This window comes from Hippocampus comes, unplaced genomic scaffold (genome assembly GCF_001891065.2).
Source record: "Hippocampus comes isolate QL1 unplaced genomic scaffold, H_comes_QL1_v1.1 scaffold36, whole genome shotgun sequence".
In the NCBI taxonomy this organism is placed as follows: Eukaryota; Metazoa; Chordata; class Actinopteri; order Syngnathiformes; family Syngnathidae; genus Hippocampus; species Hippocampus comes.
In genome coordinates, this window is record NW_017805695.1 from 5278275 (window position 1) to 5305849 (window position 27575).

The following is a 27575-nucleotide window of genomic DNA, read 5'->3' on the forward strand; positions in this document are numbered from 1 at the left end:
CCCCCCCCCCCCACCCTTAAAGGATCATGGCATTCCCAAAAAGAAATAAATAGTGCATTTCCCTTTTAAAGCACGTAAGGCTGTACATGAATGTATGCCTCCACCGCTCTCCTCCTCAGGAATGAACTCCATCTTGGTGTACGTCGGACACTCTCTCCTGGGTTTCTACTTCCCGTTCAGCTGGGAGATGCGTTTCCAGGGAAGCCACTGGGAGTGGCTCTTCCAAAGCCTGTGGGGAACTGCATTGTGGGTAATCATTGCCTACATGCTGTACAGGAAGAAATTCTTCCTCAAAATTTGAACCAATTTGTTCTGATGCCTTTACAGTTTGTTGAATTCTCGATTTTCTTCCGATCTCTGCAAGTCAAATCTTGAGCTATGCTTGTCTATAATGGCGGTTATCCAAGCTTGTGTACATAATTATTTTGATATTTCACTGTTGTCTAAATGTACCAAACACATTCTGCTAAAGGCTTTGTCAAATTAAAAACAGCAAGACTTTTCAGGCACTTATTGACTTGAATCAGTAACTTGATAATTAATGGTTAAACTCAGTTATTTCAGTACCTTTTTAGTAGTTGTTACCATTATATTTAGTGCTACATCAGCAAAATATGTCTTTCATTATACAGTATTTCATCATAATTCAACAAAATCCCTGACGCCCGTGAGCCGTGGATCGTTTAAATTACCACGCATGGTTCCACGTCCTTAGAAATGATTCCATTGTGAATCATTCTTATATATTGGAGCTCCTCTTAAGTGCAAGAATGGTAAGTCACTTGTTTTGTGAATTAATTACAGTGATTAAATCAAATAGGCGGTACTTAACAAATTAGACCAAGTGATTCCACCAGAGACCAGGTCACGGCCATTACGGTCCGTTGCCATGGCCACTCCTCTTTTTCTATGTGCGCCGGCGTTTGTGTGGGTGTGCCACCTGCTGTGTGAGTGACAATACTTTAATCGGGGTCAAGATGCACAACTCACATTAATGGGATCGACACCTCACGGCTCACGCTCCTCCTTTTGAAGAATCGAGGAAATGAAATGCAATATATCAGTGGACACCAACAAAGCCAGCACTGAGCCCCCGCATACGCGATATGAGGAAATGTGTTGGAACATCAGGACACCGACAGACTATCAGGTTCTTCCACACTACGCTCATCCATCCATGCCTCCTTTATGAGTGAACAGAAAAGAGCCTTCCCGAAATTGTTCCCACAAAGTTGGACTCATGCAATTGTCCAACTGATGTTTTTTTCTTTTTTTAAACAAATAACATCCGGCCTCTGGTTGATTATTAACTGATGAAAGCTATTCCCCAATGCCTTTGTTCAGCACCGACTGTGTTCCCTCAAAATACAAATCGATCAACGTGCATAAACAAGGTTCATTTTTACTACTCCCTAACCATTATGTCACTTATCTTTTTCCCTGGTTACTGGTTAAATTCAACCTAGTTGAATGCCTGACGTTAAGTACCGCGGTTGCACAGATGAGCGCCTCCCCAGCAGTGCTTTAATAATAAATATGGCGACGTGGTTCTGCCGGTTGTTCCGATCCCAGTGGGCACACGCTGGGTTCTTAACTAAGACTCGAGTCCATTAGCCTTTTCCCAAACTACCGGTACTCTGCCGGCATTGCAAATGCATTGCATCGTCAATTGTTCCGACTGGGAAGAAAATAAAAGGGAACGCAATTTCTTTCAACCAGGTTGAAGTTTAAGAACTTTTTGTGAATGAGGATGAAGAATTGCGAATGAAGAACACTTCGCATGTCACGATGAACTGCAAGCATATGATGCTGATGAAGTTTTGTGCTTTTCAGAGAGTAAATATTGAAATAAGATGCAGCCAAATGTGCTGCCACGCTAGCATTAAATAAGACGCTTCTTCGACACATTTGCGGTCTGACATAGCATGTCTGAAACGCCAACACTCCCTTTCCCCTATTGATTCTTGTTACATCTATATGTCTCAAGACAGCTATAGTCTGTCATGTGGAAACTTTATCCCAGATCCAATGTTCTAATGTGCCATCTCTGACTCCTATATCACATAATGCTCTTCTACGTCCCTTGATAGAGAGAACAGGATGTATATGTCCTCCCGTTGGCTGTAAATATACATATTAAAATACGAATGAGTCTCAGCAGGTCCCGACTATGATTCCGCATGATGAAATCCTACACAAATGGACAGTTTTGTTTCTGCGTGTATGACCGCCTCCGTGTTTTCTATGCCATTTGATGTGTTTAATCACCCCCAAAAAAATCATTAATAAATAAATACATAAATAAATACATGAATAAATAAAATAAGAATAGAGGACTATTAAATGTTACGTGAAGCTCGCGTTCTTGTGAGTTCCATCCAGTGCTGCAAGTAGACATTGCTTGCAAAAGTAAACACTGTGTGACTGACTGGTGTCCTGCCCTAAGGCAGCAGCAGCACTGCATCACTCCACACTTTCCAGTCACACACTTTAACGGAGCCTTCACCCTCACACACTCCTGAGCAGGAAAAGGTTCCACACTGTTTCCCACCAAGCCTAAAGACAGCATTTAGCAAGTTGTTATTTCCTCTGACTTGCCACAGTGTGATGACCTCTTGTACTACTGGCATACAATACAAGAATGCATCCAAAAGATGTTACTATCAATGCTTAATTTTGATTGACATGGTCAGAGAGGAGGTTGGAATTTCAATGGAGCCGACACAACGAAGAGACATGGTGGCCACAAGACACTCACATAGCAGGAAGTAACCAATCAGAGGAAAGTTGGTTTGTATTTTATATTAAGGAGAACGGCCACCCAATTGGAACAAAACCTATTGACAGATTGAATATTTCTTTTGCGCTAAAGGGAAAATCACTATGACCAACAAAACTAGCTTGGAAAAAGGCAACCTCATCTCCAATCCAAATTATATTGTCAAAATATATATATATATATATATATATATATCTTCTTTTTTTTTTTTTAATTAATAGTGGAATGAGATCTTTAAGAGACAATATCAGGAGTCCGACTTAAGATAGTGCTTGATTGTTGAAAGGAATTCTTACTCACCAAACACCCTTTGCCTGATATGTGCCAACAAGCTCGCAAATGAGAATAAGAATGAAGTCTTCTCCAAGATTGCTTAAAATTGAATACCACGTTTCCATTTCCGACATCCTTTCACTGCAAAGCGAAATTCTTGCAAAGACTGCGATCCAAAAGTAAATTACAGAGTAGTAAACTGGACGTAAATAATACACTTTGGGTGTCGGTGTCTTCCATTGCCCCAAGATGGGACCGGCTCAACGCAGAGCATCCCACTAATTCAAACAAACTCATTCAGTATCATGGTGAGTTGTCCAACTATCCATTTTCTGTCCCTCATAAGGTTCACATGTGTGCTGCAGCCTATCCCAGCTGTCATTGGTGGGGGAGGGTGGGGGGCATTTATCATCAGGTTCTCAGGGCATTGTTCACAATGTAGCGGTCATCAGCATGGGATGTGGCCAAAGGACGTCAACTTCTACATTTTTCTGTGACTCTTCCAGTTGCTCGTTGTCTCTCTTGCAACCTACTGATTACACTGTAAGGTCAGTGGCCACTTCCATCTGAGGACGTCATGTTTGAAGCATCACAATGGCAAGACACTGTTGATCCATTGTTAGGTGTCGTCTTGGTCTCGTGATGTCAAAATGTGAATTGTGAATTTTGCCATGAAGCAACTGAAACATTTAACAGTTGGACATGTGCATTTAAACGGTTAGAGACGGTCACATGAAGTTAATCTCTGAAGGTTTGAATGCATTTTCGGCTCGTCCTGAAATTTCACCCAAAGGCCCAATATTCCGAACTTTTTGTGAGTAGTTGTATTTTAAAACAGTCATCTTCCAGATAAAAATTCAAGGAGTGACCCACGTTTGGGCCATAATCTCACAGTTATTTTGGGTTTAGTTGTCACATGACATATGCAAAGAACGGGCCAACGAAAAATGCACTCCCGGCAAATCGGTTTACATACTCCAGAATTGCCCTTTAGATCAGGGGTCCCCAACCGCCGGTCCGCGGACCGGTACCGGTCCGCGGACCGGTACCGGTCCGCGGACCGGTACCGGTCCGCGGACCGGTACCGGTCCGCGGACCGGTACCGGTCCGCGGACCGGTACCGGTCCGCGGACCGGTACCGGTCCGCGGACCGGCGGTTGGGGACCCCTGCTTTAGATGATGAGTCTGACTAATGAGGATGTTTGTTAGGTTTCGTTCGAATGTTTATGAATGGATTTTCCATTTGTATTTGGAACTACAGTACGTCTACATTTCAGGACTGGTTTCAGTTTCATGATTATTTCAACTGTCAACTCAACCGCTTTGCGGTTTGCAATCTGCTAGTTCACCTGTGGCCCTAATGCGGATTAGTGGTTCACCGAAATTGCATGCATTTACTTTCGCATATTAAATACAGAAATTCATTTAACATTATAAAGTTCAAGCAAAAATACAAATCAATTTTTTGAATGTAGTATTACTGGAACATCTGCTTTTCAACATTCTTTTCCACTGAAGAAGCAGCCCTCATCCCACAAGGAAGTGTATTTCATATCAGTCTCAACTGCCTTTAGTTTATAATCGTGTGTGAGGGACATTAAGTAAAGGCCACTCAGCAGAATGCAGTGACCTAAGAGGCCAACAAAATTCTCCCAAATCCACCAAGTGTGGAGGACCCTGCCCACTAAGGGCTCCACGTGACCTTATGTGATGCAATGAACGCTAAATTCAAAGCAACAGACCCGTGACAACGCTGTAAATCATACATTGGGGCATCGGCTATCAATTTTTGTTGGATCTTATTTGAGTGAGCACGGTGTGGCCAATCAATCTACATATTTCTAGTGAATTTTCACAAATTTGACACACCCACTGAATTCAATTTCGGATTCGCATTAGTTTAGGAATGGAAATTAAACAAAAAGATGGCTATAAACATTTAATTTTTAAAAAATGGTATGGCAATTTACCCCTTGGCACATTTTCACTACACCTTGAATAATATCTATACCGCATGTAATAGTTATTGATCCTGATTTCCTCCCTGCAGCGTGTTAATGAGATGACTGACCCTCTGTTAAATTACGCTCTTAAATTTCCTGTAGTTGCGTAGCCGTCTGCCGCTGCGGAAGCAGCGTGGGCAATGAGGCAGAGCCGCGCGCACCCCATCAGCGGACAAGTCGTCGCCCTCCCCCCTACCCCCAACGCCCCGCGCAGCCAGTCCGCCTCTCGGCTCCAGCAGCCACTCGGAGCCTGCACGCGCACGCACCGCGCAGCTGGATCCTCGGGACGCGGACGACTCGGAGTGGAGCTCACGCGGGACACGCGCACTACCTGTACTTTCTTTCTCGTTGTCGCTTTTGAGAGTTCCGTCGAGTGTGCCAATTGCATTTGCATGCATCAACTTTTACTTATGGTTGGCGAAGATGGGGTCAAGTTGTGGTTTCTCACGGGGAAACGGCGCTTCGCTGCTGCTGCTGCTGTGGATGCTGCTGAGAGGTAAGAATCAGCATCACTACTCGTTTTTTTTTTCATAAGATGGAAAAAGTTTATGGCTGAAAGATGGGCATTACTATGAAAAAGTAATGCATTCATTTATTTTGTTATGAGTCGTGCATTCCTCGCCCTGGGAGGAATGTAGCAGGACGTTTTGTTTAAAAATACGCTTGATAGTTACAAAGAAAGATTACAAACTGAATCAAATGTGTATGGGGTACAAGGTAGGGGCTGAAAGGGGAGTGTATCCATATATATTTGGGCTCTATATGTGGAAATTATGCATATATTATTGTATATGTATTTTAGATTACACTCCTTGCTGGACAATCTATTTTTTAGGGTCATGGTAAAGGAGTAGGATTAGATTATTTCCTACTTTCAACCACACCTTAATGTATATATTTCATGTTGTTGTTGTTTTTTGTTGTTTTTTTTTTTAACTGCATGTTTAAAATAGTTGAATCAATCACTCAATCAACTCTAAACGAAATATCGTTTTAGCTTTTATATAGCACGCGATAGTTGTTTTTCCCAAGCCCTAACATTGCTTAGTGTGTTCGGTGATATAGACATGGTGTGTATCTCATGTTATGTGAGTTATGGCATGTTGGTGTAACGGTCGAGTGAATACAGCCATATATCATAATATCATAATCCCATTCACAATCCCACAGCCCAACTGTACCAACACGGTCATTCTAAGTGGTCTATATTTAAAGTTGGGCTCATAGTTCAGGAGCGTGGATATCTTTGTGGGGCTGCAAAGTATATTCTGTGGACAGATGTATTGAAGTGAACATCTTAAAGGTTTAATGGCTCACTCGGTGTGGGCTGGGCGTGAACCCCTCGCTCACATTGAGTCTTGAGTCAGACATTTTGCTTTCAGTTTTGTGAAGGCGTGTTTTCTCAGTGACTGCGCCCCATCGCACAAAGTCAGGCCCATCAAGGCATGCTTGGAAGAGTTTGGTGTGAAACAGCAATTTTTTGGGGGGGAGATATTAGAATGGAGATTGTCAGACCGGCCAACATTTGTAACTGTAGTTCATGTTGAATGGTCAAAAACTCCCAGCGTCACACCAAGCCATCTTGTAAAAAGTATTGCCATAGGTGGAAGCTGTCATCGATTCAAAGAAAAAGCCAACTCCACTGTTCTCATTTAATGTGTAAGGGTAAGAGCCACGTGTCTGAATGCTTGCGCAGGCACCCGCAGCGGCTCCTCTTGTTTTATGTTGTCTTGAGAGGGAAGAAATTTCATCTGTGTTGTATGTTGCACATACAAGCACATTTGACAATAAAGTTGTACTTGATACTTGGAGCACTTCCGTCATTTCAATCAAAAGATGAGACGGCCGTGCTCATACGAATTGTCATCGCTCGTTGGTATCGGCAAAAGTAGATTGAGCAGTAAACCCATTACCCGAGAGTACCTTTCTTCTTTCAGGGTTGTTAAATTGATTCCTGATCATTTTTCAGGTGGCATGGCCTCGTGTAATGTCCTCTGATTATTTTTCATGTTGACAGCCGCTTTACGGGGTTCTCAAGGCGCACAAAAGCTGACTGATGTTAGTTTGCATCACATTTCATGCGCATTGGACCGATTCCGCCTTACATGTATTCTGCACTTGAAGGCATTTTTTTTTTTTAAATCTCGGCTGTTGCTTTGGTTTGACTGAGAAAGCGAAGGGCGTGATCGTAATTAGGTGGGTACGGAAAGACACCCCATTTTATCTCTTCACCTGGCTGATTGTGGCAACAAAAGAGCTAAGCAGGCTGAAAGAGGAAAGGAGGTGAGCAGCAGGCAGGTGTGGAGCAGCTGCTCACATCTCCGGGCAAACACCGCCTATTTGTTTTCTTTGGGAAAATATGATCTGAACACAGCGCTCACTTTGTTATCAGTTGCCGAAATGACGCATCACATTGATTTCATTGTTCCCTCAACCCCTTAATGACAATGACGTGACGCCGACCCCTTGTTAAAGTTCCCGATGTAGAATATATATAAATGAGGTTCGAATACTTATATTTTGGTGACCTTAACTCATCTGCGTGACAAGAAAAATATTTTTTATTGAATTCAATATAAATGATGCATGTCACCCTTGTGTATGTTTCATGCACGAATGATGTCAGAGGAAAACTGAATCGAGTCCTCCTTATTTGTGGGTCTTTATTGTTTGAAACATTTCTCGAATGTATTCAGCAGCGGTTTCCATCCCCCGCACTCCAGGTTGTGTGTTACGGATAGGTGAAGTGTTTTTTTTTTGCTGAGCTGATGAATCTGAGGAAATGGGCAATTAACGCTTGGTGGCGAATAGCAGCCGCAGCCTACACCTTTAGGAAGGTCAAAGATCTAAAAATTGTTGTTGGGAAACATTTTTAGTGCATAAAAGGCTTTCTTAAAATTGTAAGAAGCTAATGATTTGTCTTAATGGTTTTCTCGACTAATAATTGATGAAGGCCAAACGAATCATTTGCAAGCTTAGCTGGAACCACACAAACCTCACGACAGCCTTTTTTTTTTTTTTTTTGGAATCCTCTGAGTAGCGGACATTCAAACGTAATCCATCACCTCCGTGAGGAGAGCCACAGATGTTTTCACATGAAAGCATCGAGCCGTTTATCTACCACCGTGACCGTTTTTCGCTACCTTTGACCCCCTTTCCCCTTTGGTAACCTTAACCTAGTGGTAACCTCCAGCCATGTCTTGCCCATGCCAGAGTCGGCCACAACATCTCTCGAAGCTCCCCAGTCTAGCTTGTATCGTTTTCATCAACATCTTTCTCTTTTAGCGGCACCAAACCAATAAATCTCATTTGGTGCATGCCGCTATTTGATTTAGCTCCTTATTACATTACATGGTTTAGTAAAGCTTCTGTTTTGCGTTGCCAATGTGGAAGCGTCATCAATCTTGTCAATTTGTCTCTAGTCTTGTCACTCCGCTTCTTTTAATACAATTTGAAAACATGCTGCGAGAAATTATTTGGGGAAGAGTGTGTCTCTTCCATATTTTTTATATCAACGTGTGTTCCTCCTAATTCTACATGCAGGTACTCGTATGTATTTGTTTATTAGGTTGTTCATCTTTTCTTGACTCATGCTCAGGTGATAATGCACTAAGAGCTTATTCCTATTAGCAAATGTAGTTATTTGATGGTTTACGAAACGGTTCTTTCTATTCCGATTTAAGACTTTCCACGGGGTCCAATGATAATAATCAATAACACGTTCCAGGAAACGCAACAAAATGTACATCCAACTAGAATCTGTAGGAAGTAATGTTCCTGTTACTGCTGGGAGGTTTAACATCCTCTTCTTAACTGTATGGAGGCTTCCCCAGCTCTGTGCATGACCCGTTATGGGTCATGCTTCCTCCTCATGCGTGGTTAGAATTGAATTTGCTGCGGTGAAAAGACAAAGAGACGTTGATTGAAATTTTGCCCCTTGGGAATTTGGCCCTTTTGTTTCACACAGATCCTGACAAGTTATTCTCCAGTTCCCTAGTGGTACCCAGCGTGTTTGACATAGTATTTACAACTAGGAGCGAAACAAAGAAGGACATCTGTGTCCTCATGGGACGTGTGACGACCACAGATCCACATGGGAGGCATAGTAGTAAATTCTTATTTCATTAGTGTACCGTTCACCATTTTGGATTCCACATTAAACCCATCCATCAAATCATTTTCCATACTGCTTAACCTCACTAGGGTCACGGGTGTGCTGGAGCTCATCCCAGCTGACTAAGAACAAGAGGTAGCGTATGGACTGAATTGATGGCCAGGACACACACAGACCAAAAAAAAAAAAATGTTTTTCCCAGTGATTGGCAACTGGTGGGTCGCAAGGACACTGTGAGTGGACTCCAAAAAAAAAAAAATCTTCAAAACCCATTTTTCCTGAAAAACGGGTGGAAATGTGGAATGGAGGGAGAATCTCAGAAAAAAGGGAAAAATCCAAAAATAACATTGAAAGAAAAAAAAAAGGAAACTATTGATAAATATGCAAATCAGCGGCTAGGCAAGAATCAAATGTAGTTTTAAGTCATAATATCACCAATCACCACTAGATGGCAGAAACATCTTGGGTTTTACTGTATTCTTTCATATATTGTAATGTGAGCAGGCCGAATAATTTTTTGTGCATTTGGAATGAGATGCAGGACAAACATAGTACCTCAATAATGTTAAAATCTTGAGTTAGTTCATTTTTGTGGGGGAAAAAAATGTATAAAATGAGTTGCACTTAATGTTGGTTTATTGTTCAGTAGTTTTGTGCCATCCTTAAATGATAACTTTTAGAGAGTCCTTTGCACCAGAAAAAAAGTGCTCATTTTGTTCTTTGCTTCAAACTCTTTGTTGTTGTGTTAGGACTGTGGAACTTGATATACAGTACACACTTTGAAAAGTGTATTATTGCAAATGAAATATATTCGGAGCAAATATTTTGTGCATACGATATGCACATTATTTTGTCGATCTTTAAAATAGCGTTTTTGTCATACATCTGGTTCAGAAGTGCATGGTCCAATGTGGCACCCCAGTAGCACTGATGACAAATTGTGGGCCCCTCCAGCACTTAAGTTGCCCATCCCCGATTTAGAGTCTTCAAATAATTTAAGAAAGATGTTTTTGGAATGTGTGAGGAAGTCTGAGTACCCGGTGAACGCCAATTCAAGCATGTGGAGAACATGCAAACTCCACCCAAGATTCCTTGTAGAAGATGATGCAGAAGTGAACAGCTGTAGAAATGGGAACTACAAAGTAGTGCTGTTTAAGGCACTGAAAGTTTCATATCAAGCAATCATTGAAAATTCAAAATGCATTGTCAAATATGCATTCTTGATGTGTATTAGCAATATTGCAATGGGAATTAAATGTTTCAATATGCTTTGAAAACCTTATAGGCCACAATTAGCTTTTTTGTTTTATCAGTCATTTTACAGTTTGTTAGCAGGTTATTCAAAAATGTTTACAGGGTTGGCCAAACGTTGATCACTAGCCAGATAAAGCTATGGTTTTATTATTTACATTTATTACTCATTTTCAACGTTTTAATCACTGTATCAATGTCAATATATGCCTGCCAGTTTGAACAAGCAGGTGGCCTGTTTCCTTATAAACTAATAAACATTAACAAAACACTTTTATTTTCAATTTTGATCACTGTAAGGTCTCTACTGCGACATTCTATTCAATCCTTGTTTAAAAAAAACAAAACAAAAACACCCTATGAGATTGCACAGTCCTTTATATCTAAAATTGGAGGTAAAATCGTCATCAGGCTCAGCTGCCTAATCACTGCCGCTGTGATGAGATGTACTCTCAAAGCAGGAGACTGACTTGAAGCCTGCGTCACGTGACCGACCCGCTCCTTCTGACGCACCCCTGGGAGTTCTTAAAACTTAATTTGTACTTGCAGCTAACCCCTAAGGAGATGTCCTATTAGATTTGTTGATGACTGATGAACATGGTACATTGGATCTTGTGCTCTTCTCTTCCCTCTGAGCTAATTGGATTACATTGTGGTGTAATGGATTATTATGTTAAGGTATGCAGCACAGTAAGCTACCTGATTAGCTTTTGCTGGAAAGTGATCAGATATATCATCATGCCGCCCTTGTTTACGGGAAATGACTTTATTTCATACAAACACCTTCTTGCTTTGAAAGCACGGGCTTTATTCGATAAAGGTCTTCTGCGTGGATATGATGAAACGATATTGCATATGGTATAGGAGACACTTTAAAATGTTATGATCAATAATGGCTTTCATAAGTGGAATTACATGGAACTTTTGAGCTGATGGAAATCCTGGCGGTGAGCAGGTCCCAGAACTGTTGCATAATAAGAAGTTGTGTTGTCATGATAGCTGATGATTTTGGTGTAAACGTGATGTTTATTTTATTGAACTGTAGAATGGATCATGATTGCACACATTTGATGTGCATGAAGCTTCAAAGGATTACGTTTTGTATTGCCGTGCCCGTGCATGCTCGCAAACTAATAATGGAGCCGGTCAATTATGTGTGTCGTGGGATGATTTCACACGTGCCGCCTTCAGCTCCATGTCTGTCTCATAAGAGGAAAACAATCAGCATCACTGTTGATTAGTACGGTTATTGATTGCACTGCTGCCTTTCCAATGGGTCGTTTCCAAGGACACGTGCAGTGCATGTTGACCTTGGCAAACACAGGCCTCTGTGCTCACATCGCCCCAGCAGGAGCGGTTGAATAACATGGACCGTATCAGAGACGCTGCTCGCTTTCTGCGAATTGTGATGTTGTGTGCGGCTCTCGCTATTATTTCCTTGAGATTTGCACTGTGAGCAAGCACATGAGCTCATTGCTGGTAAATCTATCAGTCGGCGCGTGCATTGAGCTAATTGAGTTCCCGTCTTTGTCTGGGACAACAGAAAAGGGCGTCCCACCCAAGCAGCACCTCTAGACAGACTTTGGTTTGTGATGCATCTCACAGATATTGTCACAAGCCTCTGTCCCCTTTGTCCTTCCGCAGATAATATACGAGGCAAAATGGACACGCGGGTCATTATTACCGCCTGGCAAAGCACCAAGGTCAAGCAAAGAGTGTGCCGTCACCGTGGCTGTTTTTCTAGTGTTTTTCACATCCACTCAGAGGTAGAAAATAGCTCTTGCAAACATGAGGGAATGCAAGAGACCTCTCGTTCCAAAAGCATCTGTCTGCAAAATTACACACGCCTCCTTTTGAAGAGATTACGTGTATGTGGCAGGTGCAGCTCAGAAACAGCTTTTATGACAGTTTGATGGTTGAATAGGATCGGCTTGTCGAGGTAATATTTGCTTTGATAAAACAGGCTAATGCTGTTCCGGGAATAATTTACTGTGATATTCCAATTATTGGAAGAGCATTATTTGCTGTGTTATGTACTATAAACCCTGCATGGTTTGAGGAACTGAAATGTCACTTTTGCATCATTGCAGGGGGGTTAGGTAATGAGTCATGATATTTTTACAAACCAAAGATATTATTTGCCCGCAGAGGTCAGCTCGATCCATTCAATTAAGTCTGATTTCCTGCTTTCCATTGGCTTCGGTCCTGGAGAGAAATTGAATTTTGACTGATATGAACAAGTTGTGTTGCATAACCACGGTGGCTTCAAGCCAACATTTGTTTTGCTCCCATCTGGTTTGCAACTAGTTGCTTATTTGAAGAGCTGATATTCCATTTAATATGATATTTCTGTTATCGTTATGTCTCGAAGTAAATCATTGTCATTCATTATTGTCATTGTGTTTGCTGATTCATTTGATCGCTTTCCACGAAGACAAGCATGGGTCTCGCTTACCAAGATAATAGTGCCCTCTAAAGGCTATAATTGGTTATCATTAGAGGCCGGCCTTTTTTTCTGCACCCGTGTCTTTCCCCAACATTGCCTCCAACCGCAAGCACCGTTGCCAAATTGAAATTACGTTTATCCAAAATTATCTTCGTAAATTGACAGCAAAAATCCTTCTAAAAGAGAGAAACATGAAAAGCACGCTCAGCAAGCGGCTTTTAATTATTCAGACAACAAATTTAAGATTGTCTTTTTCACTGTTTCAATCAATCATTTTGTCTCGGGTCACTTTTTAATATAATGTTTAAACATTGCAATGAATTAAAAGTATTTGCCACTGTCGTCTGACTGTCACTGCATATGCAACAAACGACTGTATTTTAGTTGACTTAGTATTTTATTGTGGTTTTTTTTTTTTTGTGGGTGCTCACATTTTGATCATACACTGACTGTCACTGAAAAATATTTTCTGCAGTAATCAAATCAAATTGACTGAAATCAAATTATTAAAAGTTGTCCCACAGGAGAAACAAGCAAGAGTGCTTTTTGTTTGTTTGTTTGTTTTTTTTTGTTTTCTGCAGGAACACTTTTAACAAAAAATGGTTGCAGCCACCCTGAGTGAATCATAATCTTTCAGGAAGGAACATTTCATCCATCAATCCAGCCTCCTGTCATCCAAGTCCTGTGAAATTAAATCAATGTCTGAAACCAGAGCTGAGGCCTGAATTGCACCAACAGAAATAGAAAATCTAGTTTTGTTGTCTGCTAATGACATTAGCGCGCTCCCTAAATGGTCGCCCACTGTCGTCAAAGGGGATCATAGCAGGGATGTAATTACAGGACGAACACTCGCATCTCAATTTTCCTGTGAAAACATATAGCTGATGCGATGCAGCTCCTATACGGATTAGCCTTACAAGCACATATACCACCCCCTTCCTCTCCTCATGATTCATTTCTCCTCTGCATCATGTGATCTGGTGTAATTTAAACATCTCAAGGTGAATACAAGGACAATCGGGAACCACATGATTATCGACCACATGAGAAATTCATTAAAAGAGCTGCCTAAGTGTCATTTGAGCCCTCCTTTCAATTTCTGCTAACTGAGTGGACGAGAAGGTGGGGGGGGGGGGGGGAAAAAAAAATATGTGTGTGTGTGTGTGTGTGTGTGTGTGTGTGCGTGCGTGTGTGTGCGTGTGTGTGTGTGTGCATTTATACACTGTATATGTATATCATGTCGCTCTTATTTTCTAAACAGACTATTATCATTGTGTGTGTTAACTAGGGGCTAAAGGATTGTACTTCCCTCAAAATGAGTACAAGGAGACCATTTATGTTGGCCAGACAGCAGGGAGCTGGGTCCTCCAGGTCCACGCCATGCTGGATAGCGAGTTCGAGAAGCCGCACTTCTACCTGTGCTGGTCCAGCTCGCCGAAGCGGCCCGCCTACATCTCTTGGTTTAACATGGACACCAACACCGGAGTGCTGTCCTTGAACAAAACCCTGGACGAAAATGACTTTGCCTCGCTATGTGAGTGGCATACAAGCATTTCACGTTGATGTAGGAGCCTATTGTAGTGATGCTGTCAGGTATCCTCTACATTATGATTCAATTAGATTGGCTACACTCTTCCCATACAGATAAAGAAGTTCCATCATCAGGAAGAGGTCTGTTAGAGATTAAAATGTCTCTGTTTTCTCTCTCTCTCTCTCTCTCTCTCTCTCTCTCTCTGCATCTCATCAGATAAACCTTCATGGTCTGTGAAGAAGTTGTCCCTCTCTGTTATGGTACAACCTAAGTTCACCAAGAAGTCCTGGTGCATCAGTAGAAATAACCCTCGGATCATCCTGGACTTTGTTAATGCCACGATGCCACAATGTGCACAGACAGATATGAAAGAGCTATGCTTCCCTCACCGAGACATCTCCAAACCACACATCATGGAGAACCGATTCCCCGGGGCCGTAATGCAGCTGCGAAGACTCACGAGACGCAACGTGTGCCCCAACTACACCATCTCTTACAGTGTGGAATCAGGTAATTCATTATATTTATCCACGAGAAGACAGAAGTCATGTTCATTATTTCGCACAATCATGATGGACGTTGATTTAAAAAGGTACGAGACAAATATCAATCAGCAAAACTTTATTCCTATGTATCGAAAGTGTTGGCACAATAGCAACATTATCATTTCGACACTACACATGCATGAAGTGCCTCGAAAGCAAGATCGAATCTATAGCAAAAACCATTAATAAAAGCAACCCCAAAAGAATCATGGAACTTCATTGTTAGTATTTTTAGCAATTTAAAACACATTTTAGGCAGTGGAGGATGCCATGTTTCCACGGCTCTGCACTTCTTTTATCTTAACGTGCAGAGGACCTCAAATGCTCGTGGCCATTTATTTCTCACTTCACGCTCTGGGAAGTGACGCGCATTACAGCCAGTATTAAACTTCTGCTTTCAACTGCTACTCTGTGACTCTCACTCTTAAAAATGTTGAACCAAAAACGTATCGTGTAGTATTTAACATCGTACTTGTACTCAATTGAACACTTCAACAAGTACATCACATAAGTTTTTTTAAGAACGGGCCGCAGTGACTCATGCGATCTTTGGGAGTAACCCGGTGCCCACCACTCGCACCATGTTGGTGGCTTAGACTATATCCTGAAACAATCTAACGGACTCTGACGTCATCACAGATATCCTCAGTTTAGCATTTTGTATAAACAGTGGCATATATTTCCTCTGAACTGTTGTGTTTGTAAATCCTTATTCAAAGTTGCATCTTTTCTTGTGTGAAGCACATTGAGTTGCCCGGCGCATGAAATGTGCTTGATGTAAATAAAGCTGCCTTGTTTTTGCTCTTGTCCTAACAGAGACGCCTGCACCCTTCGCTGTGAATCAGAACACCTCCGAAATGGTTGTGACCGCCCCGTTAGACCGAGAAGAGTGCGAACGTTATAGACTCGTGCTGGTTTGCACAGTTAGCACAGAGGCTGCCATCACCACGCTGGACACCCCTCTGGATGTTTTTGTCAATGACGAGGACGATAACGCACCATATGTGAATGGAACAGACGCAGCAGATATTGTCATCAGCTTCAATCGGACCAAAGTAAGAAAACAAACAGAAGACTGGATCTGAAATTGTCTTCATAGAAATGCCGATTCATCTCATCTGTCTCTTTCCAGGGTGGTACTTATGGCACTTTGTCAGTTTTTGACAGGGACTTGACCTCCGTCTATTCCACAGACCAGAGTCACAATAGGTATGATGAAACCTTGCTCAAAGCTGACAACTGGACAAAGGAAACATTTGATGTGAAACGCAGCTTCAGTGAAAGGAAAGCTGCTCGTAACGGCGTCAGAGAAACCATTCATCACTATCGTGAGTAATCCCATCAACTGTATCTCTTGTTTTTTTTTTTTTTTTTTAAAGAGATCTTTGAGAAGAAAACCTGCTGTGCCTCCCTTTTAGAGCTGATCCTGAAGAGGAACCTGCTTGTGACAGAGAATCGCAACGTGCAGCTGGACTACCTGGTCAATGACACGGCCTACCCCGGTCTAGATGCGACTGTGTTGCTTCACTTCAACGTCACCATCTTACCCGTCCATATCCGCTTTGAGAACATCACACATATCTTCACGCTTATGCGTAGAGCTTCGATTTATGCTCAGGTACTCAAATTCAGCTGTCAGTTGATGTGGGCAGATTCTAAGTCAGACTTTATCCGTTTGGTCAATGTGGGCTCATTTTGAAACACAAGGCCAACCTACCCTGGCAAAATTGTCATGCGGCGTTTTTTATTTTGTTGGAGGATTATGGGAAATTTAGATCGATCCACTAACTCAAGATAATCTTTGAGGTTTGAGTTTAGCTGTGGTGATTGATTGTTGCAGATGCCCAATTTTTCCAGTTTTTTAAAACCCTGATCAATCAAGTATTTTGTCAACGAAGGTACCCAAAACCCTGGTGGTTTCCTTTCGAGAGAACACATTTTTATGACTAGACTAAATTCAGGTGAAGGGGAGATCGTCAAAGCAAGTTGTCAAAAATGTCATTGGATCACACAAGCGAACTTATTTTAGTATTATCATGTGAATATTTGGAATACATCCATCCATCCAATTTCCGATTCGCTTTATCCTCACAAGGGTCATGGGGGGTGGTGGAGCCTATCCCAGCTGTCTTCGGGCAGTCGGCGGGGGACACCCTGAACCGGTTGCCAGCCAATCGCAGGGCACACATAGACGAACAACCATCCGCGCTCACACGCACACCTAGGGACAATTTAGAGTGTTCAATCAGCCTGCCATGCATGTTTTTGGAATGTGGGAGGAAACCAGAGTACCCGGAGAAAACCCACGCAGGCCCGGGAAGAACGATTTGGAATACATAATTTTATAAATGCTGTTGTTTTAGTACGTGATACCCAATATTTGGTGCATGTATTACTGTGTTGTGTCGTTCTTGCGACATGGTTTCGCTTAGAGATGTCTGATTGCTGAACCGAACGCCAAAAGTACAGTGAAGCCATACCGCATTACACTTAATTCGCAAAATGTATTTCATAAGACTTAACCTCAGCAAATGGGACATATCAAAATTGCTCAGTACACAATTGTGATGAATCCAAAAACGCTATTTAGTTGAGTGGGTAACAATCTGGCTGTCTGCCTTACCTGAAAAAAAAACACATGCCACGTATTTTGTAGATATTTTATCAAAGTGACAGAGCTTTATCAGTGACAAATCGCTACCTCTTGTCAAGCCTGCCTGTTGCTGACTCTCCAGCAGGGATGCCCAAACTTTTTGGACCGAAGATCGACTTTTCGATCAACCAACCTCACGCGATCGACCCGTTACCGCGCACGCACATACACACGCACGCCAGGATGAACGACAGCCTGACACGGAGGCAGGCGACGCACTTTTGCAGCCTGTTAACTATCGTAGCTCACACGTTTTAAAGTGCCTCCCTCGGCCCTCTGGTTTCCTATTCTTTGCCCGTGCTCTTGGTGAATTGTACACGAAACAAACTCTGAATGAGAATAATGATCACGATAAAAGATATAGCGCAACAGCGCTGATCAGAAGCTGCAATTGCAGACTGCTGAGCGCTAACAACTTCCGGTGACGCATGTCACGCGCCACCGTAGGTTAACGAATTACCTGCTTTATTTTATTTTATTTTTTTAATACTTTTTGTGAAAATGAGACTGATAGGATGATGAGGGTGCAGTGTACATTCACACAAAAAGTATATTACTCACATGCACAAAGACACACAAATGGTTATTTGTTTGTTTTTCTCCTCTACACCCCTCGCGATCGACTTGGGACCAGTCTGCGATCTACCGGTCAATTGCGATCGACGTAATGGCCACCCCTGCTCTACAGCAACCATCGGAATATGCCATCCATCCATCCAATTGCTGTACATCTTATTCTCCTTAGCAATATTGGTGATCTGAAAGCTAGACAAGCTACTTTTCAGGGACACCCTGGACTGGTCACCGGGCAATCACAGGACACATGAAAGTGACATCAAATCCTCTTTCGGCTCTTCTCAGGTTGGCAGAGTTTGTGTGGAAAACTGCCAGCAGTTTGATGGCTTCAGTGTCACATACCAGCTGAAGGTTCCTGATAAGAACATCTCTGCTGACGAGCTGTCCTGCTATGCAGCCATAAGTATCACCCAGGCACCCGATGAAATGTGGGCACTCCTCTACGTGAACGACTCTGAGCCTCTGCGAAGACCCGAGTGCCAGGATCTACAGTACATGATTGTAGCTCAGACGGCCCACGCACAGTCGGAAGCCAGCACTCAGATCCAAATCATTCTGGATACTGAAGGTGGAATACCAGGAAAATGCTCTCATCAATGCAATGTTTATAAATGTCAAGTCAGTTCTTGAGCTGAGTTTATCAGCACGGCATTTCATCTCAGTCCTGCTTTTTTTTTTCCAACGTTTAGAATGAAGTACTGTGTAATTTTTAACGTTGCTTTTCTCTTCCCGTTCCATTTAGTGGACTATGTTTTGTGCCTGTTTTATGCAGTAAACCAGGACAGTCAGCAGTTCGTGTCTTGCGCAGAAAACCGACATAGAGGAGACTGTGAGTCCACCAGAGGCCTGGGCGCGACTACGGGGAGATGCCAGTGGAGGCAAGGCACTGAAAAAGGTCGTTTAAAAGTACACAGTCGTTTTTTTTTTTTTTTTTTTTTTTTTTTTTAAGCACTAAGAAACATTGTTCCTGGGGATCCAAACATGGGAGGTTCCCCACACTAAGCTAATTCAATATCAAAAACATAAATATGATTATTATTCCAGGAATTGCGGAAAACTACTCAACTTGTTCCCCAGACCTGCGCACATGTCCAGATAGCTTTTGCGATGCAATTGAAAGCAAAGATACATCAATATGCCCGCAAGACTGTACAAGTAAGTTCTGATATCATTAATTTTGGGTTAAAGTCATGGCAGATTCTAACTGTTGCTTTCACAATGGTGACTCCGTGCGCGTGTGTCTATATGCATGTTTTGTGTGTGTGCGTGCATGGATGTGAAGAGCAAACCGTCACCGGAGGTCACGAACTTGGACTGAGGAACGGCATCCAGGCTGGCTACGGGACCTGTTACTGCTTGACGGAGAGATGTTTCTGTGAAAAGGAAGATATTGAGGGTGAGGTGTCAGATAACTAATTGCAACTCATATTTAAATTGAGTGAATAAATCACTCATGAATGCTGGAAACTCTGAAAAGTGAATCTTCTCTTTTATTGTAATTGATAAGAACAAGAATCCATATTCAATATAGTTTATGATTTCCACTGCTTTTATATTCATGTCACTCAACCACTTCATCACTACTGCATCTGCATTGGCTGACACGGACAGCAGCGCTACTGCTCCAAGCAAGAGCAGAGCTTTCTGTTTTCAGTTATGCACATTCAGAGACCTATTTCAGGGTCCAACTTTGTTTTGACGCACAAGCGCAGTTAAAAATGAGGGTTTGTCCCATTGTGGGCATGAACACAGTCCACTTTGACTTCCCGGCCAATGGAAGCGACTTCTTTCATTCCCTTTAGATACAGTGAAGGAGAGACACACTACAGGGCCAATTTGATGGGGGGTGGGGCATTCCTTTCCCAGTTATTATATGCTGATAATCATAATAATATATCAGTATTGAGTGGTAGGAGTTAAGAAATGTGTTACATACTCTTGTTTAAGTAAGGTCGGGCTACTCACTCAAACTATTCCATGTGACTGGAAGACACATGGCTTTACTTAGTGAGAAGAGGCAGGAGGGTCAGGTGTTTCAAACCACTTTTCATTTTCTTCAAACAAACAACAAAACAGCAACAGGCTTGATTTTCTAGGGAGGCGGGCAATCGAAACGATCACGACAGTTTGAGCCTTTTTGATTTGGTTTTAAAATCGTGAACTAAGACTGAAACGAACGATACTGTTGATTATTTAATATTTATTTTTTTTATCACTTTTTATGAAACAGTTGAGAGCCTGTGGAAATCCCAAAGCAATTGTCTGTGTTTGCCTAAGGATAAGGACACACCTGGCAGCATAATAAGGACTGATAAATATGAATGAAAAAATAAGTGCTTTCATCTCCTTGAGCCGTCACCTTATCATGGTTGAGGGCTTTGTGTGTCCCAGTGATCTGAGGAGCTACATTGTTGGGGGCTTTCGGCTCTGGTAGGGTCACCTAGCGCAAACAAATCCCAGGTGAGGGATCAGACAAAGCAGGGCTCAGAAACCACATAATGAATAGCACCTATGCATATACCCGTGCCTTGCCCGGATGCGGGTCACTGCCCCATCAACGCCCCTCGAGCCAGGCCTGGAGGTGGGGCTCGATGGCACAGCCCAAAAAGGCAACATGGGTCTTCCTTCCTGTGGGCTCACCACCTTTGAGAAGGGCCAAGGTGGTCGGGTGCAGTGCCAGTTGGGCAGTGGCTGAAGGTATGGACCGTACGGTCCAATCCTGTGGAACATCAAATCACTGGCAGGGAAAGAGCCTGATCTGGTATGTGAGGTGGAGGGACTTCGACTCAATGTAATCAGGCAACACACCGCTTGGGCTCTGGTACCAGTCTTATTGTATAGTATAAGGGTATCCCAATATGTACTTCGTACCACGACACTCTAGGACATGGTTCAATGATTGACTTTTCGGTTGTGTCAACAGACTTGCGGGTGTATTGTTTTGGACATTTGAGTGAAGAGAAGGGTGGAGCTGTCAACCAATCACCACCTTGTTTTTGTTGGCTCGAATGGTGACAGACCCAAATGTATTGTGAGGGTCAGCTGGGAACATCTGATGGAGTCCGCTGTCAAAAGGAGTTTGAACTCCCACCTCCGGTAGAACTTCACCCAAGTCCGCGGGGAGGCAGGGGACATTGAGTCGGAGTGAACCATGTTCTGCTCCTCCATTTTTGGATCAGCTGACTGGAGCTGTGGTGGTAAGGTGGTCGATGCCTGTCGTGGTGGCAATCCCCGAACCCATTGGTGGACACCAGCAACAAGGGATGCTGTCAAGCTAAAGAAGGAGTCCTAGTGGGACTTTTGGGCAACTGATGGGTACTGGTTGGCAAAGTAGAATGCAGCTTTTGGCAGTCATAGGAGGAGTTTGGCATGGCCATGGAGAAAAACTTCCTAATGTCTTTGAAGAAATTCTGGTCAACCATCTGGTGTCTCATGAAGGCGAAGCAGTGCACCATCAACACTGGGTACAGTGGTGCTCAACTCAGGGATGTAAGTCAGTGGAGGTCATACTTCAAAGACCTCCTCGATTCCACCAACACGCCTTCCTTTGAGGAAGCAGAATCTGGAGACTCTGAGGCAGGGTCTCTTATGTCGAGGATTGAAGTCACCAAGTCAGTTAAAAAGCTCCTTGGTGGCAGGGCCCAGGAGTTGGTTGTGATCCTCCCGGGGTTCCTAAAGGCTTTCTAGCATCGCGTGGACATCAGGGACAGTGCCGCTGGATTGGCAGAACAGGGTGGTGGTTCAAGAGTGACCGGAGGGTGAGTCCCAACTACAGGGGGATCACTTTCCTCAACCTCCCTGATAAGGTTTATTTAGGCATGGTGGGAAGAAGGGTCCATCGTCCTGGCTGCGGAAAGGTGGACCAACTTTTTATCCTCAGTTATGTCACCGAGGGTGCGTGGGAATTTGCCCAACCATTCTGATCCGTGTTTTGTGGACTAGGAAAATTGTCATCATCTTTGTATTTTGTTATTTGGACATTCCTTCGAGTAACTGAAATTACGCACAATTAAAATGTTTTCTCTTTTTGTCATAGGATAAAATTGGCAGATTGCCATAATGTATTAAAAATGTCATTATGAGATCCTGCTTCGTGTCAATACTAATTCCATCTTTCTACTGTTTCCTCCCTCCCAAAAAAGAGGGGCTCTGCGACGACATGTGTAAGACCGTCATCGCCACAGTTCTGCTCCTCTCCTTCATCGTTTCCATCCTCCTTTCTTCATACTTCCTCCACCGCTACCACAAGAACTCGCCCAAGCCACCAATAGCATCCGCTGAGATGACTTTCCGCCGGCCAGCCCAGGCCTATCCTATCAGCTTCCCTGCTAACAACCTACGAAGAGGCTCGCAGGAATCCATCGAGACTGACACCTTCAAAATACCCGTGAGCTGCTTCTCACACTACACATTTTGGTGGGTGAGGCTTTTAGACATGTAGAACATCATGTTTATTTTCTTTCAACAGGAGGATCCCAAATGGGAATTCCCTCGTAAGAACCTTGTGCTCGGCAAGACTTTGGGAGAGGGAGAGTTTGGCAAAGTTGTCAAAGCAACAGCATTCAGGTTGAAAGGAAAAGCAGGTTACACTACTGTGGCTGTGAAAATGCTGAAAGGTAAGCGCGATCAAACCACAGCAAATGCAACTCAAAGATCGGATGACAAACCGATCAGACATTTCATTATGCTTATCGAAACCATCTTTATGCTTTGAACAAGGATAAGAAGAAAAATAGTTCACTTTCACTGCAAGACAAGAAAGTAATATATGTTCCAAACGTGTTCCACACGTGCACAAGTTTCCTTGGAATTTGGCAGTTGAGGTTTTGCAAAATTCTTCTCACTAACAAACAAGCAAAGTTAAAAACAAACAGATGGGGAGCAAAACAGCTCTCACTCGCCCTCGCGCTGTCAGAGAGACGTCCATGTAACGGTTAATTTTGCAGTGACGTAGAAGAAATCTGCATCATACTGAGAGATGTTCCTAATGTTATGGTTATTTTATGTAACGATGGTACATAAGTGGATTTGAAAATGGATTTGGACGTGTACCTAATGCTTGTGGCCAGTATGTCAATCTGAAGATATGCTCTGAGCTGATTGTTGGTTTCTTCATATAAAATCCTTGTTATTCTCCATGATAGAAAACGCCTCCCACAGCGAGCTACGGGACCTGTTGTCCGAATTCACTTTACTCAAGCAAGTGAACCATCCTCACGTCATAAAGATGTATGGAGCATGCAGCCAGGATGGTAGGACCTCAGCAAAGCTCCTCGGTGACAGCCGGTTTTGTGCATGGAGTGTAAAGACTGTTTTTCCTCTGAATAGGTCCATTGTACCTGATCGTGGAATATGCCAAGTTTGGGTCACTTCGCAACTTCCTTCGCGAGAGCCGGAAAGTTGGCCCGAGCTTCATGGGAATGGACGCCAACCGAAACTCCAGCTATTTAGAGAACCCAGACGACAGGGCGCTCACTATGGGTGACCTGATCTCTTTTGCATGGCAGATATCCAGAGGCATGCAGTATTTAGCGGAAATGAAGGTTTGACTTGGCTTTTTTTTTTTCATGTGTATCTTCATGATATATTGTGATGATGCTTTCTGATTTTTTTTTTTTTTTTGGCCAACAGCTTGTTCACAGGGACCTTGCAGCACGAAACGTGCTCGTAGCAGAGGGAAGGAAAATGAAAATCTCAGACTTTGGCCTCTCCAGGGATGTGTATGAGGAGGACTCTTATGTTAAGAGGAGCAAGGTGAAGACAGAAAGAACATACATTTCCCCATCATCTTTGAATTCATATCCAAATCTTGTGATATCTTTTTTTTTTTTTTTTGGAAGGGTCGAATACCTGTTAAATGGATGGCGATAGAGTCTCTGTTTGATCACATTTACACAACACAAAGTGACGTGTGAGTACAGTCGTCATGTTTGAGTTTTTGAAGAAATAACTCTGAATGCTTCATTATCCAAGATATTACGCTGAATGGTGTTTACTAGAATGTTTCTTCTTTCTTCCAGCTGGTCCTTTGGTGTGCTCTTATGGGAAATTGTGACATTAGGAGGTAATCCATACCCAGGGATTGCACCCGAACGCCTATTTAACCTGCTGAAGACTGGCTACAGGATGGAGAGACCGGAGAACTGCTCTGAGGAAATGTGAGCTCTCCTCTTTGTTAGTTTGCAACATCTGACAAGTGCAAGGCATCGCACGATGCACTCTGCTGGGAAAATCCCCAAATAAATGCGCAAACAACTGCAAAAATCTTTCCTCTGCAGGTATAACCTCATGGGTCGATGCTGGAAACAAGAATCAGACAAGAGGCCAACATTCTCTGACATCAGCAAAGAACTGGAAAAGATGATGGTTAAAAGTCGGGTATGGTGAAGCATTACCAATCAAATCTCCTTCAAGAGCACAAATAATGTGCAATTATTCCTATGATATTTAACAATGACTTTTGCGTTATGAGCACTACTTTTCTTCTCTGATTGACTGCTGATCTGGTTCTATTACCTTGCAGTGAGGCTTGTTGTGTCCATTTCGAGTTCTTGCCTTAAAAAAAAAATCTACGATGACATCAATTATACAAGTAAAACTAAATGCACGAATGTGGTAGGAAAACAATATTGCAAACTCATGTTTTCAGGCAAACTGCACACCTATACTGTTCATATAGAACAGGGGTGTCAAACTCGCTTTTGTCGCAGGCCACATTGTAGTTACGGTTTCCCTTGGAGGGCCGTGATGAATTTTGGGAAACCGTTAAAATGTTGAATCCCCTCCACATATTACTTACACAGCACACAACAAATTGATGAATAACTATTTTTAAAATCCGAAATCAAGAATAATGACTGTTATTGTGGATTACATTTGAAAATTTGGAATTTGGGTTCAGACTTCAGCAAGCATCATGGAAGTTGACATGATTGATTTGCTTTCGCGGGCCACATAAAATGATGTGGCGGGCCAGATCTGGCCCGCGGGCCTTGACTTTGACACATGTGATATAGAACTACATTGCAGAAAAGCTATTGGTCCAACGTTATGTAACCTCAGGCTCCATTTGTCTGACCGATAAGCTTTAAAACCTATCATTTGTTTTTTGAATAACAAAAAATGTGGCCTTGGCAAAGATGCAGTTAAAGCACTGCGCCCGGATTCTGTCTTGTTCAAACAGGGTTGTAGCTTAATTAATGCAGAGAGATTAAAAAAAAAAAAAAAAAAAAAACCTCAGTCCACCCCACCTAATCAGTCTAATCACACCTTGATCTGCTTTTGTCAGGATTACCTGGACCTGGCAGCGTCCACTCCTGCTGACGCCCTACTGTACGATGACGCACTCTCCGAAGAGGACACGCCACTTGTGGACTGTAATAACGCCCCTATCCCTCGAACCCTCCCCTCCACATGGATTGAAAACAAGCTCTATGGTAGAATTTCCCATGCATTTACTCGATTTTAGAAGCTGGGCAAACAGGCCCTCTGTTTTAGCAAGTTCTGTTTGGCTTTCTATAGTCAAGTGTGTGTGAGACTGTGATCTGGGCATGCCTTTAGCCGATTATTCCTGACCATTTCATCGTAAATTAGAGGCTCCATGAAATACAATGCTATATGTGGTCTTGCATTTTGTTTTATTTGGACCTGCTTCTAATGTACAGGAACGCTGACCAAAAACATTTACAAATACTGAATGCACTCATCCTTTTAATTTATTTAACACCCTTCCCCCTTCATTAACTTTTTTATTTGTACATTTTTTTTTTTTTACCTTTTTTGGAGTCATAAAGTCCTCCTTTTTTGCCACTGAAACCAAAAACCGGTGACATTTGAAACAGGTCCTAGCCGAATCAAATCACTACTTGTTGTTTGAATTTCAGATTGTCGTAGATTTTCTTCGCTTTTCCCCATGTGTAGCTGTTACTCTAATAATGATTACTGAATGGAGACACAGTAAGGCTTTTGAGTGCAACTCTTTGGCGATGTTACTTGAATAAACCGAATGTTCAGGTTGCTAATGCAATATTAAGCAATGCCTTGATGCATTACAAAGACTTACCATTGATAATGGTGATCAAGGTATAACTGACAACTTTAATTCCCCACCAACAATGCCCCTCCCCGCCCCGACCCCCACCCCAGCCACTGCAGAGTTTGATTTAAAAGCCTTGCTGTCTGCACGCTGCTTATCTTTCACTGAGTGCAGAAAAATGATGTGTTCTCATTTTTAGGCATGTCATACCCCAACTGGCCCGAGAAGAGCCCGGTACCGCTCAACAGACATGATGCCACTAATCCAGTCTTTACAAGATATGCCAATGATAGTGTTTATGCAAACTGGATGGCTTTGCCTTCATCCGCAAAAACCGTGGACAAGCCTGATAGCTAGATGTGACAAGACAAATCCACATTGTAGAAAAGATGTGTTGGTAGACGTGTATATTTCCATAAGACTGTGTATATATAATCTGATTCTAAAGTTGGTTCCCTTTTATTTCTGTTGCACGGGTATTCAAATTGGGGTCTTTTTTTTTTTTTTTGCTGCGAAACTAGCTGGATCAAAGTAGACCATGTTTCATTCAACTCTTATGTATGTTAATTATTACCTCACAGTCATGTTGGCCACGTTGTATCACTTGCATGACTGTTGTACCAGATTGTATGTCAGTGTCAATGTCTTTTAAGTGCCTGTGCCGCTTCAACACTAGCCTCCAAATATTCATGTGCTACTGTGAAGATACTGTTCCAGCCCAGGAATTAAAGGGGACACCTTTACCATCATCTGCTGTAGACAGCTGGAACTGCGTGGACGAAAAAAATGTAAAGTTTCTACCTTGGAGGACTGCGCTCCTTTCTATGTCCAAAGACTAATTTTCTGTTCTACCTACACAATGTTTCATAAACATTTCCAAACAGAGGTTAAAATGACTCCTTACTTTTATTATTATTTTATTTTTTTAATTACATGAAAAATGTCAGTAAAATAGTCCGACTTTGTTTGATGACTTAATGCAAATTGTGGCCATTTTCATTGTTGGACAAAATGTCTTTTTTTTTTTCTCTCTCTCTCGGTGTAAAAGCAAACGTAAATGGAAAACGTATGTAAACTAATGAGTGCTATCATTGCTGTTTTACTTTAATTATGTTACAGTTAATAAACAATACAAATGTACAATATATTCATGGTGCATTTTCTTTTGAGGGTTGGGGTGGAGTTGATTATAATAAAAAAAAAAAAAACCTCACTGCATCACTGCGATTATGTAATTCTTATTAGTACTTCCTCCATGCAGCAGGACATGATTCGTAATTCCACGTGATGTAATTCAAAACACATTCTGTTTCCGAATGTGAAATACATAAATCAGACGAATCCATTCGAATTCAAAGGTTTGGTGAAG

At 42.4% G+C, this 27575-nt stretch overlaps 2 protein-coding genes across 2 annotated transcripts in view; both read left to right on the plus strand.

Moving 5' to 3' along the window:
• LOC109523168 (heparan-alpha-glucosaminide N-acetyltransferase) overlaps positions 1-566 on the plus strand; it is a 29927-nt gene extending 29361 nt beyond the window's left edge. The window contains exon 18 of the mRNA XM_019882133.1: positions 120-566. Coding sequence (XP_019737692.1) covers positions 120-301 — 182 coding nt within the window. The 3' untranslated portion in view covers positions 302-566. The remainder of the gene's footprint in view (positions 1-119) is intronic.
• Positions 567-5200: 4634 nt separating this feature from the next.
• ret (ret proto-oncogene receptor tyrosine kinase) lies at positions 5201-27346 on the plus strand. Its single transcript, XM_019882257.1, has 20 exons — positions 5201-5551; positions 14155-14400; positions 14614-14907; positions 15759-15997; positions 16075-16270; positions 16361-16560; positions 18457-18739; positions 18944-19066; positions 19216-19326; positions 19454-19567; positions 22314-22558; positions 22640-22787; positions 23316-23423; positions 23500-23714; positions 23803-23925; positions 24012-24082; positions 24192-24329; positions 24450-24549; positions 25460-25607; positions 26406-27346. The coding sequence occupies exons 1-20, from the start codon at positions 5479-5481 to the stop codon at positions 26561-26563; spliced, it is 3333 nt and encodes a 1110-aa protein (XP_019737816.1). The 5' UTR covers positions 5201-5478; the 3' UTR covers positions 26564-27346.
• The last annotated feature ends 229 nt before the right edge of the window (positions 27347-27575 follow it).